This window comes from Dicentrarchus labrax, unplaced genomic scaffold (genome assembly GCF_905237075.1).
Source record: "Dicentrarchus labrax unplaced genomic scaffold, dlabrax2021, whole genome shotgun sequence".
Taxonomy (NCBI): Eukaryota; Metazoa; Chordata; class Actinopteri; family Moronidae; genus Dicentrarchus; species Dicentrarchus labrax.
In genome coordinates, this window is record NW_026136719.1 from 6,758,834 (window position 1) to 6,770,975 (window position 12,142).

The 12,142-nt window shown below is 40.6% G+C and overlaps 3 protein-coding genes across 3 annotated transcripts in view; 1 reads left to right on the forward strand and 2 right to left on the reverse strand.

Moving 5' to 3' along the window:
* Window positions 1–12,142, reverse strand: part of lrp4 (low density lipoprotein receptor-related protein 4) — a 561,339-nt gene that overhangs the window by 284,031 nt on the left and 265,166 nt on the right. The window lies entirely within an intron of this gene.
* LOC127351684 (protein kinase C-binding protein NELL1-like) overlaps window positions 1–12,142 on the forward strand; it is a 234,698-nt gene that overhangs the window by 121,699 nt on the left and 100,857 nt on the right. The window lies entirely within an intron of this gene.
* Window positions 607–4,910, reverse strand: LOC127351687 (piggyBac transposable element-derived protein 4-like). Its single transcript, XM_051379486.1, has 2 exons — window positions 4,583–4,910; window positions 607–3,104 (listed from the first exon to the last, which is right to left on the reverse strand). Exons 1-2 carry the CDS (start codon window positions 4,876–4,878, stop codon window positions 1,088–1,090), a joined length of 2,313 nt encoding a protein of 770 aa, XP_051235446.1. The 5' UTR covers window positions 4,879–4,910; the 3' UTR covers window positions 607–1,087.

A 12,142-nucleotide genomic window follows, 5' to 3' on the forward strand; every position in this document is an offset into this window, starting at 1 on the left:
ACTCACTAAGCCTCGCCTCCAGCGCAGTAAATAAACTACATTTAATACAGGTACCATTATCTTTAAAGGAGGCAGAGGAATAACTGAACATCTGACACACTGAGCAGGACAGAGGAAGAGGAAGAGGAAGAAGCCATAGCTAACTGCTAATGCTAATGAAACTAGAGTGTATGAAAAACTTTGAAAGTAGTGAAAAGTCCCTAAAAGAGTTTAAGTAGAACTAGTCTACGTTTAAATGTTAAGCGGGAAAATAACCGCTGTAACGAGTAAAACTAATTTATATTTAGCGTTCACTGACAGAGCTACAGCACCAAACACTGTACACAGAGCAGGTCAGTACGCTTACCGTAGCACGTCCAACCAGCAGAGGCGTCCAACAATGACGTGAGGTATCACAGCAGACTTCCAGGTTGATGGCTATGCATTTATGATACTAAATCTCCAGTATCTTATTCTTCAATTATTATTATTATTATTCACATCTCAAGGGTGTTTTAGCAACAACCGCAGCACTGTAGTAGGTCGAGCAAAGCTGGCCCTAGACTCTCATTAATCCAGGCTGTAACATGCTGCTTCCTGGTTAGTGAGACACTTTACAGTTCCATATAAATTCTCTAATGTTTTTTATTAAGGGTTTTAGAGACACAGATGTATTTCAATGGGTAATGACAAGAACAGATACTGAAGCCTTGGGGATGATTTCATTCACTTAATTCTGCCAATCAAGATAATCGGTAGATTCATTCATTTACGTAGAGCCTCCTCTAGTTCACTAACCACAGGTTATTATGGTTATTATCTATTCTATATCTATTATAACCAAGATATCTCATACTACTTGGAGCCCATTTGAACAGGCTTGTGAAGTACTCTGTGTAATCACGGGGAAACGACCTTGTGAGGTAACATCGGTAAATAGGAGTTTGGCAAAGAAACCAAAAGGCAGTTGACATTTGTTCACTTGTGGTGATAAAAGGCACATGTTTAAGAGGGGCGAACCCCCAAATTAGTGACAATGCAGTACGGATAAATTCACTCCATCTAGGAAAAGGCATTTTATACAGACTATATGCAAAAGTCTGATCACTTAGACACAGATACTATTGCTTCTATGCCACTCACTATAGCAGTTCCTTAAACTGGTGAAACAAAGTGTCTTTTGACAAACGCTGCAATAGACTGGCGACTTTTTTTTGCAGACCACACATGCCCTTCTGCCAGCAGTGGCCCGATCTCTGGGAGCCACATTGCTCATTTGTTCTACAAAGTAAGTTGGCAGATGACCTACACTTGGAGAGGCTGTAGCAGGTGGCACGTCAGTGGATGGAGAAGGAGATGGCACTGCGGAAGGAGAGGCCGGTGGGACACTGGATGGGGAGGCAGGTGGCCCTGTGGACAGGGACGAGGGTGCAGGAGGAGCAGGGGGCACTTTGAAAGGAGAGGCAGGAAAGTTTTGTGGACCCGACCGGCGTGGAGTTGACCCAATCTCAGCCAGGGACAAAATCAGTTGTTCCCTGAACTTTTTCTGCACCAGTACAGGCCGATTCTGCAGTTTGCACATTTCCTTGTGGAGGATGAAGGCATTCACAGTGGCTATGTCCACAAAATGATAAAAGAGAGTTTTGTACCACTTCTGGGTTTTATGGAGGACATTGTAGTAAGAAATGAGTGCATCTGACAAATCAACACCCCCCATGTACTGGTTGTAATCTTTGATGCAGCCTGGAATAGGCACCTGCTTTACTGTCCACTGTCCGCCTGCGTCTTTCATTTTGCGCGTTGCCGTGTCATTGCTGTATGCTTTGTGTAAAGTAGAACACAGTGTAACCTCCCGGGTGTCTAACCACTTAACAAACAACAGCTCTCCTTTTCTGATCCACCGAATGGTTCCCCTTGGCGTTTTCTTGGTCATGTCATTCCTTATATTTTTGGGATAACCGGAGACGTTGGGACGAACGGTGCCGCATGCCCAGATTTTTCTCAGAAGGAGGTCACGGAAAAGAGTTGGACTGGTGTAAAAGTTGTCCACGTAGAGCTTGTATCCTTTGCCCAGAAAGGGGATGTCCAGAAGTCGCATGACAGCATCATAGCTTTGCCCCTTCCCTGTGGGTTCACCATTTTTCCCCCCATACACAAAAAAGTTCTGGGTGTAGCCGCATATTGAGTCTGCTAAAACAAAGAGCTTAAAGCCCCATTTAGTAGGCTTGTTTCTAATATACTGCTTCAAACCGATCCTTGCTTTCGTTGCCACCATCCGTTCATCTATGGAGATATGCTGGTAGGGATGAAAGAATGTGTAGCAGGCCTCCAAAATCTGCTCATATAGTGGCTTTATCTTGCATAGTTTGTCATACCCTGATGTCCCTTTCTTTTGGTCGTTGGCCGCTTCAACTGCAAGATCATTCATGTGTAGACTGTTGGAAATGGCTAGGAAGCGTCTGCAGGGCATAACAGAGGCAGGAAATGGCAGGCTGAACAGCTTAGATCCTCTCCAGAACTCTTTCAGAGTTTTTAGTGGGACAATACCCATGTAGAGGACAAGTGAGAGGAAAGAATACATGTCTGCTGTTGTGACCGGCACCCAGCTTTCCTTCTGGCTTTGGTATTTCTTTTCCCCATAGGCATTGGTGTTCTTGACCAATGTATCGATTACTGTCGTAGAGAAAAACAGCTGGAACAGTTCGAGTGGCGTGTAATTTGCAGTTCTGTTCAGCTGTGGCCCTACGTCCCTCTCAGGTCTGAACCGTGGTTGAGGAGGCTCAATATCCTCCTCATCCACGTTATGCCACCGGTCCCCATCCTCGGCTTCACCCTCTTCCTCTCTCACAGGCCCTTTTTCTGCTTGCCTCTTACCACCTTGATTTTTCCTGCATGGGGTGGAGAACTTCTTGCCAGTCTTGGGGGAGGGGGAGTCTTTTTTGGGTGTGGATGCACAGCGGAGCTTCTTTTTGAAGGGACTCTCTTTCCACTTCTTGGATGGGGATTTCTGGGGCGTTGTCCCTGCAGAAGCAGAAACAGAGCGGCAACGCTTCCTAGAAGCTCCTCTCTTTGTGGGCGTACTATTCCACTCCTCGTCTGAGCTGTCCTCATCAGTCAAGTCTTCCCTGTAAATAAAGTAGATAGGTATGGATTAGTGACATAGTAGGTAATGCCTTTCCTCCAGATAAAATTATTAATTGCGACATTCCCCAAAACTTGCTTTACTAACAAGAGTAAGGGTGAAACAAAGAGTGAATAAAGGAACTGCGTGTCGTCTCCAAAAAAAGGGGGGAAAAAACCCATCAAAACCATCAATAAAGGGCAGTAGTAGAAAGTGATCATGCTTTTTTATTTTTTTATTTAACCTTTATTTAACCAGGAAAAGTCCCATTGAGTTACAGTAACTCTTCTCCCAGGGAGTCCTGGCCAAGACTGGCAACAAAAAGTTAAAAAAAAAAAAAAAATGTTTTATATATATATACATAAAAGACAGGCTAATGGCTATAATAATATTATATTGTTGCCACTGTAATAATATTAAATAAATAAGAATGAAAGTAGTTATTGTGTTAGTCAATAGGAATGGGGACTTTAATATCCCTGGCTGTGTTAGGCCTTTGTGGGCAATGTTACACAACAGTGAGCAGGACTGATTCATGATTATACATGATTTATTTTTTGCATTAATGTGATAAAGTACCTCCAAAAAAAAGTACCAAGCTCCAAAAATATGGCTCTGCTCCCATAATACAACTGAACATCTCCCTCTCAGCATGGTAAATGCCCATGTCTTCATACTGGGAACTTTTGCAGGAAGTTCACTTTGCAAACGATGACTGTTTCATTCAACAGTCATACATTTGTATCATTTTGTTATCATTTATTTTCTACTTACCATGTTTATTGTTATGCATCCTACTTACTTTTTAACATTATCAGATTCTCCTCTATTCCATAATAATAATTGCAGTAGGCTACACCCTCAAGTTGACTACAAGCATTTTATTTGGTGTGAATGAGATTCACATGAAAATTGTTTAACGAGAAGTCAAAGCATGCAATGAGTAAAAACGTTCTGTACAAAACTGTACACCAAAGTGGGTTGCCCTAAAACCCTCATACCCCCCCTCCCCTGGGCCACCCCTTTCAGAAAAGAACCTGCAACTGCCCCTGCTGCGCAGGATCTCACGGGCCAGCTATGTTAATGAAGCTACAGTGATGAGCATACAGAAACATATAAAGTTCACAAAATAGCTGGACAGCTGGTTAGAGCTGTGACCGCGGATCGCGACGTGCACGCGCACATGTTGCAGACTGCGGCCGTCCGGGTTTAGACACTTTGTTCTGGATGATCAGCGGTTTTTGGTTTCGTTAACGGGGCCTTTCCGCGTGGTTTCCCATTGTTCTGCTGTGGGTTTGTGCACAGCGCTAACTGTCTGCGTGCACCGGCAACTTCAGCCAGTGCGAGAGGGTCGCAGCAAGTGCACACGGACAGATGCACAAGCAGGAGTTTGCACAGGACAAGTGCGGCAGTTTTAAGTGTGCTGTACTGTAGTAAATGCTAGTCCCACTGCTTGTAATTTTGAATGGTGACTGTACTCACTGATCTGATCCTCGGACCCCCCCCCTCGGAATGTAGTCCTCGTCCAGGCTGCCATGGCTGTTGTCGCTATCAGACTCCGAGTCCGAGTGGACCTGCTCTAATTCATCCTCAGACTCTGAAAGAAACATGTTTAAAGTCCGACGAGTTGTGAGACTAATTTTCTCTGTGGAAAGTTTCGAGGGTGCGATCCAGTCCCATGGGTCCTCCCACTCTCTCCACGCTCCCCCCTCCACACACTGAGATAAATAGATTCCTTTTACGCGGGTGTCTCTGGTCCGAGAGGATGTCCTGGCCATTACTTACCATGTATGGTTAGGAGGGCAGCTTCATTACCTATGCATGCAAAATGTGACCTTACCACTGGACGGGCACAGTGCCAGTAAGTGACACACGTGTCTGCTTTGTACATGCGCTCCCGGGATTGGCTGAGGAAATACAAAACACTTTACATCCACTGGTTTAGGGGATTTTTTTTTTTAGCTCCTGGGTTTCTGATAATCTCAGTACTGCTTAATATAATTGGTCAAATTATTATTATTGATGGCTGATGAACAGATACAATTTTTTTAATGATACAGGTATTCATTCAAGACCAAATTTAGTTTGTGTTGTCAGTCTATAAAACTGTAAAGTGTGGTATGAATGCAGGAATAAATGAGACTGGAACAGGACAGGAATGAAACTGTTAGTTGGCTGTTTAATTCAATATATATTTTGCAAATTCTATTTTTAATTACAGATCACCTCCTGAAATGTATTAAGATATAATACAAATAGTCTTCTTGGAACAACAATGTGTTTATATGGTTTTTTTTTCCCCCACAAAAAAGTATAATTTCCACATTAAACCCTTAAAAATCTATTCCTTCTACCTCATTAAAATTCCAGAAACTGAGAATATGCAAAGTATGTAACAACTAGAACAGACTTGTGCTTATTATCCATATTGGCTAACAGCAATAAACATAAAAGGTCTATGGTCATCAGCGCTAACCAATGACCATTAATGACAGCAATATTTGTAGCACTTTTCCCTTAAAAGTTGACAAAATATATGGTATCCTCACCTGGGTTTGTCTGAATAACCTCAACTCGTCATATGTCCAAACAGTGACGATGGAGATGCAGAATAAGTGAGTCTCTTGAGATTTCTACCCATTGCAAACATGTAAATGAAAAAGGCTTTTCTTTTGACACTGTTCCTTAAACCCCTGGCATTCAAATAACAAAGTGAAATGTAAGTTATTAAAGAGCACAGTTTACTCCCAGCACTAATGAAGAATAGTAAGCAGGAGAAGTTTTTAAAGCAGACAACTTAGAGAGGAAAAAGCCTGTATTAAGGGGACCATTTTAATCCATCATCAAGTGTAGTCTTCGAAATTGACTTATCCTATAATCCTCACCGTGGGTGTAACATCTGAAGTGTGCAACCTTTGGTTCTAAAAATGTTTTTGTCGCAGCCTTTTCCAGCCAGAGGAGCAGATAATTTGAAGATACTGCAGATAGGACAGCTCCAGATACAAAGAAAATATATATACATTGATGTTGTTAGTGTGTGTGCTTGCTGAGAATCCGAGCACCTTGTCCTGATGTTCACTTGGCTGGGCATCTGTCTCAATATTTGATTTTAGTCATCTTTTTTAAGTAATTAGTCAGTAATAGAATTAGAAAATGTAAACTAACTTGTAATAGCATGTGTGTATGATGGGTTGCATGGTGGTGTAAATGCTGTTATGGGAGCTTTGCCATTGTGCAAACAACAGAGTTCTGGGTATCACTTTTTTGGCATGGGAATAAAAACGTAGCTATCATAGGCAAAAATATGGCTCGGGTTGACAATAAAACAACAGAAACTTTGTTTTACCAGACCACAAATGGAGTCTGATAGTAAAACCGTTTGTCAGTAATACTGTATTACCCACATAAAAGCTTCTATCAACTCAACTGTGTATATAAACAAAAATGTTATACTCCCCGGCAGCATAATGGCATTGCTTTTTCACATCAGCTAAATTAAATGGGAAACGTATTTGTCATGCCCTTTCAAAATGTCGACAATTTAGTCATTAAGAACCAACGTTATAATAAACACCTATAATCAAAATACAGTCTTATGTGTACCATTCACAATTAACCATGTTGTTCAAATAAATGTTGTAAACACTGTGGTGATTTAATGTATTTACAACGAATCCATGAACAGATTATTGAGGTTAAAATTGCAATGCTATTTGGCTAGGCTACACTTAGTCACCTGTCCCCTCAATAAAAGTAATCACAGACTTAATGTACACTTTCCAGACAATGGGAAGAAACATGGTTACATATTGACACAATAAATAAACTGACAAGTTATCTAATAGTTTAATCAGCTGTAAACTCTGTGTTGTGTTCATCAGTTCACTGCTATATGAAAAAATACCAACATTCAGACACATTGCTTAAACCCTGTGTGGTGTAATCATCTGTAAGTTTGAATTTCTTTTTTGTAGTGAGCAGTTGTTTTAAATCCTTGATGTGGGGGTGTAGAAGGCCTGCTGTTATCTAAGGCAAGTATTTGTCAGCTGCGTGTGCATGACATCTACTAATATGCGTTTGAAAGTGCAGGGATCTCATAATCATCTGTGTTACTCAGAGTGAGGCTGCTGAGTGACCCTGTCTCCCCTTCCCCATTAAAAATCAGAGACAGTGGTGTTTGCCACTGTGGAGAGGCTGAATAAGCTCCCACTCACTTTTATAACCCTAGTTCTCAACAGAGTGTGGAAGAACTGAATGGAGAAGCCCAAATTAGGCTCTTTATTCATCATGTGGAACCTTAAAAGAGCTTCAGTAAAGGTAGTCATTGTCTGAGGGTTTTTGTGCCTTCTAAATTGAAAGGGAAATTAATAAATCTTCCTCTGAACAATCTAACGCCAGTCCAGTTTAGTGGAGGTAAATGGAATTTCCCATCATTAAAAAAAGAAGAAAATAATCCATACACCTCATTGTAAACACATGGACCTACTTTGTGCAGAAGGAATAGCCCTTGATGGAATTAATGCTGGAAATGGACGTTAAGCTCAGGTTATGTGCCATTTTATGGGACAGGTTATCTTTTACTGCAGGTTATTTTTTTTATTTCATTTAGGATAGGTAAATATTTCCTCAACATGATCATTTCACAGCACAACAAAATGTGTCAGCAGTAAACGCTTGCAAAAACTACTCAGTCTTTCTGTTTACAGCCAGAGTCATGAACAGGACATGAATTATTCAGTCTGTCACAGCTGTGATTTCAAATTCCGGGAAGTTTAAGGGTCCCGTTTTACTCACATTTCAGCCTTTTGTGAATTTGTTTTTCATTGCACCGTGCCCCAAGATACTGCCTCATTATTTATTTAATTTTCATATTGCTGGAAATACTGCTGTGCACACAGAAAGCACAGCTCCTACCTGGTGCAACCACCAGTAATGTGAGTTAATTGGAACTAGTGTGTCGATAGACCAAACTAGAGGGTAATAACTGCTGAATCCAACTCATTCTTGATTTTGACATGACGTCTATGATCACATTTTTATATACAAAAAATATTTTTTTAAATAATAAACCAAAATCCTCATAAAGTCAGTGAAACTAGTTTTCTATCGTGTCTTACACATTGTGGTATGGTACAGAACACCATGTTCCCAGAAACAGCGATCTTTATTAAAAAATGTTAATCATCAAAATGTGAAACCGTGTGTGAGAATTGGGAGGGAGGAAACAAGGATTTAGTCCCACTATTTGGTGTTAAAACCAAATTAGTGTATCTTAATCTGGATGCCGTGTGTGTGTGTGTGTGTGTGTGTGTGTGTGTGTGTGTGTGTGTGTGTGTGTGTGTGTGTGTGTGTGTGTGTGTGTGTGTGTACATGTGGAATGGGTTGATGATGCCAATGACACATGTCCTCTGTGGGAGTCTTGCTGTTCTGAGCTGGGGATGTAATCTCTGCTCATATTTAATAGAATAGCTGAATGATTCCGGCTGTCCAGGTTTTGCAAGTAAAAACTGTTAGGTGACTGACCTTCAAGCCTCGGATGGACATGAAACTCCCTCGGTTCAATCATCAGTACAAAACATGAACCTTTGTGTCAGAAAAGTCAAAGGTACAAGCCGGTGTACATAAAAACGTTAGGAAAGAAGTAACTATAAACTAGCAGTTTGGTAAGAAACATCCAATCACAGAGTTTAAAATTGGGTTGCCTTTGTAACTAAAATATTATATATTATTGTGAATTTGTCCAGGATGTTGTTATGCTGAGAAACACTGAGGTTATTACATGAAAACTTTAGCCAGCATTAGTCAGTTGTTTAAATGCCAAAATCAATCTTTGTTCTTCAATCTTCGACAAGGACCTCTTTTCAGTTGTGCAAATTATGATTGTTATCTGCTGGAAGCCAAGGTGAAAGTAGCATGATGTTGTCACGGCACTGACATATCAAGGTGAAGTGGATGGTTGGGCATAGAAAGTGTGTAATTTTTTACTTTCACGTCCTAGACAACCGGTTGCATTTAATTTCCTGCCAACAGTCAACATTGTTTTTGTTGTGTTTGTGTGTTTTTCTCCTAACCTAAGGACCAGTATGTAGGATTTAGTGGCATCTAGCGGAATGTGCTGTGAAGTCTGAAGGAGAAACTATGGTGGCAGTAAATTTGCGATAAAGCGATAGGCCCTATCTACAGCCAGTGTTTGGTTTGTCCATTCTGGGCTACTGTAGAAACATGGTGGTTCAATGTAAAGCCAGTAGAACCTCCTATATATTACACACTGGACCTTTCACCAAGTAGTTTTTTTAAACCTTAACCATATGGATTAAAGATTAGTCTGGCAGAAAATACAATGGGAGAAATCACCTTTGCTATTTTGCTGGTTGTATGGAACTTGAGATAGTTGGAAAGCACTTTAAGAGATAAAGAGAAAAGGAAGAAGAAACCAGAGTGATTGTGATCTCCTCATGGTGTACCCTTGAGCTGTGTGGAACAGCATGGCGGCGTCCTTGTTTTGCATGCGGCTTTCATAACTATTTCCCCAGATGAAAAATATATTGTACATAAAACATATTGCATCTATTTAGATCCCCTGACATGTTGCTGTGTAAATACCTGACAGCAAACAACCCTGCCTGAGTTTCAGACTGTGTTGAGCACTTCATGCCAAGCCTCTAAAACTTTTATGACCCTCTGTTAGCAGGTGAGAGAGAGAGAGAGAGAGAGAGAGAGAGAGAGAGAGAGAGAGAGAGAGAGAGAGAGAGAGAGAAAACAGGCAAAGTGTTGTTCTTTACTATCCATCATTTCTCAGCAGCATTCACATGCTGTTGGAGAAAACAACTCCCCTGACACAGTACAGGGCCGATGTTTACTGAGATCGCCATAAAAACTAAAAGAGAATGAATGATTCAGACCACTGCAGCAAAGTCTGCAGCATCTGCTGCTCTCTGGATCTCCCAAGGATTTCTGTTCTCACTGCCGCCTTGCCTCCTGCTCATCTACAGCTCCATATTCATTTTGTTCTACTCTTTTTCCATTTGCTCTTCACCTAACCAAGCAAATCATAGCACCTCCTACTCTCAGCCCACAACGCTCGCTTCTCACACCTTCCTCTTGTGCAGCACACCCCCATCTTCCTCTGATACCTCCTGCCCCCTAGTCTGTGTTTAACAAGTTAACATATACCTTTTACTGTGAATTTAGGTGTCAAGATAATTTCTACTGTCTGTGTTTCTCTGTGTTTTGTTTGGATCATTGTTTCCCATTCACAGTAGTGATTATCAGGAGTGTAGGACTTGGGGGCAAAAGGGGGACTGAGTGTACAGGGCAATCATGTGAGGAGGGCACACAAAGATCCTAGAATAAATATCCATGGATCTTAAATGTTATGTGCATAGAAAAGACATTCATTGGAACAAATTCACACATTTCTGTTCCATGCCATCCATCTTCATCTATAATTGTGTGCAGAGGGCTGATTAAAGTTTTAAATTGGATGAAAATAGGATTTTTAAATCCGAAAGAGTGTATAGATTTTATTAACTGTAATAAAATAATCGAATAGTTGTGAATCCAGGTGAAACAAAATCACTCCCTCAGACTTAACAAACAAACTTCTTCACAGATACCTCAAGGGACATTTTGCCATCTCAGGCAACTTAATAAGTGTGTGTCTCCCCTAACAAGCCCAAAATATCTGACCTTCTAAACTGATCAATAACAAACCAGTGCGACTTTTTGTCAGTTTTGTACACAATAATCTAATTAAAAAAACGTCTGGTGTGACACTGACTTTGTGAAAACATCAAATTTTCACCCTTAAATTCCCCACAAATTCGTCTTTTTAATTAAGTGAAAATATGACATTTCAACTCCACTTTAAACCAAAACTGGATCTGCAGTAAATTAGACTAAATACTGACAACTTCTTAAGCATTGATTCAAAGACATTTAGGCAGCAGGAGGTTATCAGAGGAATCCCAGCAAAGCAAAATAATGTAAACATGACATCTTCTTGCCTTAACCTGATTACAGACAGTAATCTGTTTTTTATGAGCATGAAAGTGTATTGAGTTTCCTCCTACTACACCGGCAAAATCAAGCAGCATTTGACTCACCATGAATAGAGCATTTTGGAAAAATGTCACATCGGAGTGTGAGAGAGCGATAAAGGATGATGGCATTTCCAAAGGTAACAGCCTCCTCTGACCACTCACAACCATGGAGCTCATTAAATGTTCAGCCTGGCCACTTATCAGTTCTGTCCTCTGAGCAAAACCCTCAGACCCAAATAGAGGTTCAATTTGAGCTATAAACTGGCCGCATTCACACCAAGCACGTTCGGAAAGTTCACTCGAACTCTGAAACGCTTTCTCCTTCAACCTGCTTGATTTGAGCAGATAACAACAAAACCATCGCAGCTCAGACTTCAACAAATAGGCTGCAAAAAAGTGAGCTTCTCTCTGTGAAGGGAAGTAAGTGAGGTTCATTAGGATGGAGAATGTAAACCGAACCAGCTACAGGAAATATCCTCAAAACACAGGCGACTATGACTGTAAGGAGACAGCCAGCCCTAATAACAGCCTGTGCTATATTTCTTCAGGAGTTGACAATTGAATTAATGCATCACATGATACATCTCTCTGGTCTTTAAAAGCTGATGTTAAAAAAACAAACTAAACATATTAGCACCTTTGTACAGTGCATTCCCTGTGATAAAGGGAAGATTGTTGGAGAAAAAAGTAAAAAAAAAAAAAGTTTTATTAACAACAGGCAGTAACTCTCATTTATCAAAGCTGGATAAGTTCAAATAAGATCTTATAATGAAAGTAAGACAACAGCAACAACAACAGTAACAGAATTACAATAAAGATGAGGAATATCATAATATTTGCACATGTTGAATCCTGCCACATAAATGCCAAATCATTCAGTGATTAATGGTTAATGTGATTGTAACTGGATGTTGCATTCAAATCTGCTGCTCTCCCATAGGTTTGCGTCGTACATTAAAAATCATTGGACTTTTAGAACACAAAAGACCATCTCTGTGCA